The sequence below is a fragment of the Micromys minutus genome (genome assembly GCF_963924665.1).
Source record: "Micromys minutus genome assembly, chromosome: 7".
NCBI lineage: Eukaryota > Metazoa > Chordata > Mammalia > Rodentia > Muridae > Micromys > Micromys minutus.
The window spans coordinates 71,980,521-71,984,369 of NC_137976.1; the positions used below are offsets into that span (position 1 = coordinate 71,980,521).

General features: G+C 42.9%; 1 protein-coding gene across 1 annotated transcript; it reads left to right on the top strand.

Moving 5' to 3' along the window:
• Positions 1–647: 647 nt before the first annotated feature.
• On the top strand, positions 648–2,392 carry LOC308422482 (dual specificity tyrosine-phosphorylation-regulated kinase 3-like; the record flags this gene model as incomplete). Its single annotated transcript, XM_080919095.1, is given in 2 exon segments — positions 648–1,656; positions 1,659–2,392. Coding segments are annotated over 2 exon segments (1,743 nt in total).
• Positions 2,393–3,849: the final 1,457 nt, after the last annotated feature.

The window sequence follows — 3,849 nt, forward strand, 5'->3', positions numbered from 1 at the left end:
GCTCTTGGGTGTCTCATTGTTCTGATATTGTTGTTCTTCCCATGGGGTTTCAAACCCTTTCAACAACTTCAGTCCTTTCTTTTTCTCCTCAATTGGCGTCCCCATGCTCAGTCCAGTAGTTAGCTGCAAGTATCCTCAACTGTATCAGTAAGGCTCTGGCAGATCCTCTCAGTAGACATTCAATTTTAATTTGGTTATTTGGAATGATGGTATCTAATGTTTTAAGTTTATTTTCTGTAAATTCTGGATAATAGTCCTCTGTCAGATGTAGGATTGGTGAAGACTTTTCCCAATCTGTAGGCTGCTGATTTGTCCTACTGAAAGTTTCCCTTGCTTACAGAAGTTTTGCAGTTTAATGAGGTCTGATTAATCAATTGTTAATCTTAGAGCCTGAGCCATTGCTGTTCTCTTCAAGAAATTGTCTCCTTGACCAATGTGTTCAATTGTATTTCCCACATTCTCTTCTATGACATTTAGTGTATCTGTTTTATGTCAAGATCCTTGATGTTCTTGGACATAAGTTTGTTTAAATAAGAAATATCAATCTAGAGAGCTGAGCCGCGGCTTGTAGCGAAGCCTGCAGGTGCGGTGCTGGAGGCGACGCACCGGGCCAATCGCCGCCTCTGTGCCCGCGGGGCGAGCTCGCGATGGGAGGCGCAGCCCGAGAGCGCGGGAGGAAGGACGCGGCGCTGCCGGGGGCCGGGCTCCCGCCGCAGCAGCGGAGGTTGGGGGATGGTGTCTATGATACTTTCATGATGATAGATGAAACCAAGTGTCCACCCTGTTCAAACACACTTTGCAATCCCTCTGAAGCACCAGTCTCCAGAAGGCTAAATATTACCACTGAGCCATTCACGAGAAGCAACACTCAGCACTTAGTGAATGGAAGTGAGATGAAGGTGGAGCGGCTGTTTCAAGAATTTGGCAATAGAAGATCCAATACTTTCCAGTCAGATGGCATCAGCAACTCTGAAAAGTGCTCTCCTGCTTCTCAGGGGAAAAGTTCAGAAAGCCTGGGTACAGTGAAATGCAGCCTCTCGTCCAGACCATCTAAGGTGCTGCCACTGACCCCCGAGCAAGCCCTGAAGCAGTACAAGCACCACCTCACTGCCTACGAGAAGATGGAGATCGTCAGCTACCCGGAAATCTACTTTGTGGGTCCAAACGCCAAAAAGCGGCAAGGAGTTATCGGAGGTCCCAATAATGGGGGATATGACGATGCTGATGGAGCCTATATTCACGTGCCTCGAGACCATCTGGCTTACCGTTATGAGGTGCTGAAAATTATTGGCAAGGGGAGTTTTGGACAGGTAGCCCCGGTCTATGATCACAAACTCCGACAGTACGTGGCCCTGAAAATGGTGCGCAATGAGAAGCGCTTTCATCGCCAGGCGGCCGAGGAAATCCGGATCTTGGAGCATCTTAAAAAGCAAGACAAGACTGGTAGCATGAATGTTATCCACATGCTAGAAAGTTTCACCTTCCGGAACCACGTGTGCATGGCCTTTGAGTTGCTAAGCATAGACCTGTATGAGCTCATTAAAAAGAACAAGTTTCAGGGTTTCAGCGTCCAGTTGGTTCGGAAGTTTGCTCAGTCCATCTTGCAGTCCTTGGATGCCCTTCACAAAAATAAGATCATTCACTGTGACCTGAAGCCAGAAACATTCTTCTGAAACATCATGGACGAAGTGCAAGCAAGGTCATTGACTTTGGGTCCAGCTGCTTCGAGTATCAGAAGCTTTACACGTACATCCAGTCCCGTTTCTACAGAGCCCCAGAAATCATCCTGGGGTGCTGCTACAGCATGCCGATCGACATCTGGAGTTTTGGTTGCATCCTTGCAGAACTTTTGACAGGACAGCCCCTGTTCCCTGGAGAGGACGAAGGAGACCAGTTGGCCTGCATGATGGAGTTGCTAGGGATGCCACCGCAGAAACTTCTGGAGCAATCCAAACGTGCCAAGTACTTTATTAACTCCAAAGGCTTGCCTCGATACTGCTCCGTAACTACACAGACAGACGGGAGGGTTGTGCTTCTCGGGGGCCGCTCACGCAGGGGTAAAAAGCGGGGCCAACCAGGCAGCAAAGACTGGGCAACTGCTCTGAAGGGGTGCGATGACTACTTGTTCATAGAGTTTCTGAAAAGATGCCTTCAGTGGGACCCCTCTGCCCGTCTCACCCCAGCTCAAGCCTTAAGACATCCTTGGATTAGCAAGTCTACACCCAGACCTCTCACCGTGGACAAGGTAGTTAATCCTACAAATGCTTTCCAGGGACTGGGTTCCAAGCTGCCTCCAGTTGTTGGAATAGCCAGTAAGCTTAAAGCTAACCTAATGTCCGAAACCAGAGGCAGTATACCTCTGTGCAGTGTACTGCCAAAGCTGATTAGCTAATGGTCCACTCAGAGACTCATACATGGGCATATTTAATTACCTTACAAACATGCAAAAGGAAAAAAGATAATTGAAGCCCATTTACCGATGGATATGTTTTTGTTAACTTTTTTTTTAACAAGGCAGAACATTTTTATATGACTAAAAAAACGCTTCAAGGGCTAATGTCTAACCAGCTTGTATTGGCCATCTGGAGTATACATTAAATGACTTTTTAATAGGTCAAAAAAAAATATCAATCTATGTTCATTCTTCTACATCTAGATGTCTAGTTAGTCCAGCACTATGTGTTAAAGAATATTGCATTTGTTTCATTGTGTGGTTTTGGGTTCTTTATTATAAATCAAGTGTGCATAGGATTTCAGGTTTATTTCTGGGCCTTCCATTCCATTTATTGTTGTGTCTGTCTCTGGACCAATATCATGTAGTTTCTTTCACTATTGCTATATATTACAGCTTGAAGCCAAGGATGGTGATTTCTATTTCTTCTGAAGTTGTTTTACAGTTTGGGATTGTTTTGGCTATGCTAGGTTTATTATTTTTCCCATACCAAGTTTAGAATTGCTATTTTAAGGTCTATACAAATTGTGTTGCAATTTTGACAGGGATTGCATTAATCTGTAGATTGCTTTTAGTAAGATGGCCATTTTTACTATATACATACAACATTGTATGATACTCATACAAGTGTGTACTGTTATGTTGTGAGATTTAAAAAATTCATTGCACTGAGTTTTTGCCACATTGTGGTAGTAGAGTCAGAGCACTGTTTCTGGTAGCACATGCAGCATATGAGTATCATTGTATTAGAAGTTCACATAGTTTCTATCAGCTTATGAATTTCTATATCATATTTAATTTCTTTGAGTTAGAACTGAAGGAGTCTATTCCATTTTCAAATGGCTATGTGAGTGTTCAAAGACAAAAAGCAGTGTTGGAGTCCATATAAATGTTGGCTGATCTTTATCTGAAAAGGGGCCTGGAATCAGAGTGGTGAATTCAACCTCTGTTATAAAAGTCCCCCAGTGGCAGTGTCTTTGTCTTAATTTTCTTGAACACTGTATTAATAACATTACAATTACACAGATAAATAAGGCTTTTATGCATATACACTATTACATCAGATTACATAAGGGTCCATTTTATGCCCAAGTAATTAATTTCAATGTCTATCAGTGAAATCATAGTTTGCCCCACAACTTCCAGTTTTTCCAAAGTTCTTTTATTTCCCTTCAAGGGAAGGAGAATACAAACTGGATATCTGTCTAGTTTAGGAGATGAATAACATTCTTTCTCAATTCAGGCAGGATGTCAGTTGTTTTTCTTAGCAAGTATTTTTTAGATGGACTTTGAATAGTAACCCCATCAAAAGAAGCATTTTGCGAGTGCATCATTCTAAATTCATATTTCATTTTTATGCTTCAGACTACCTGGGTCATGAGGTCTGTGTTGAACTG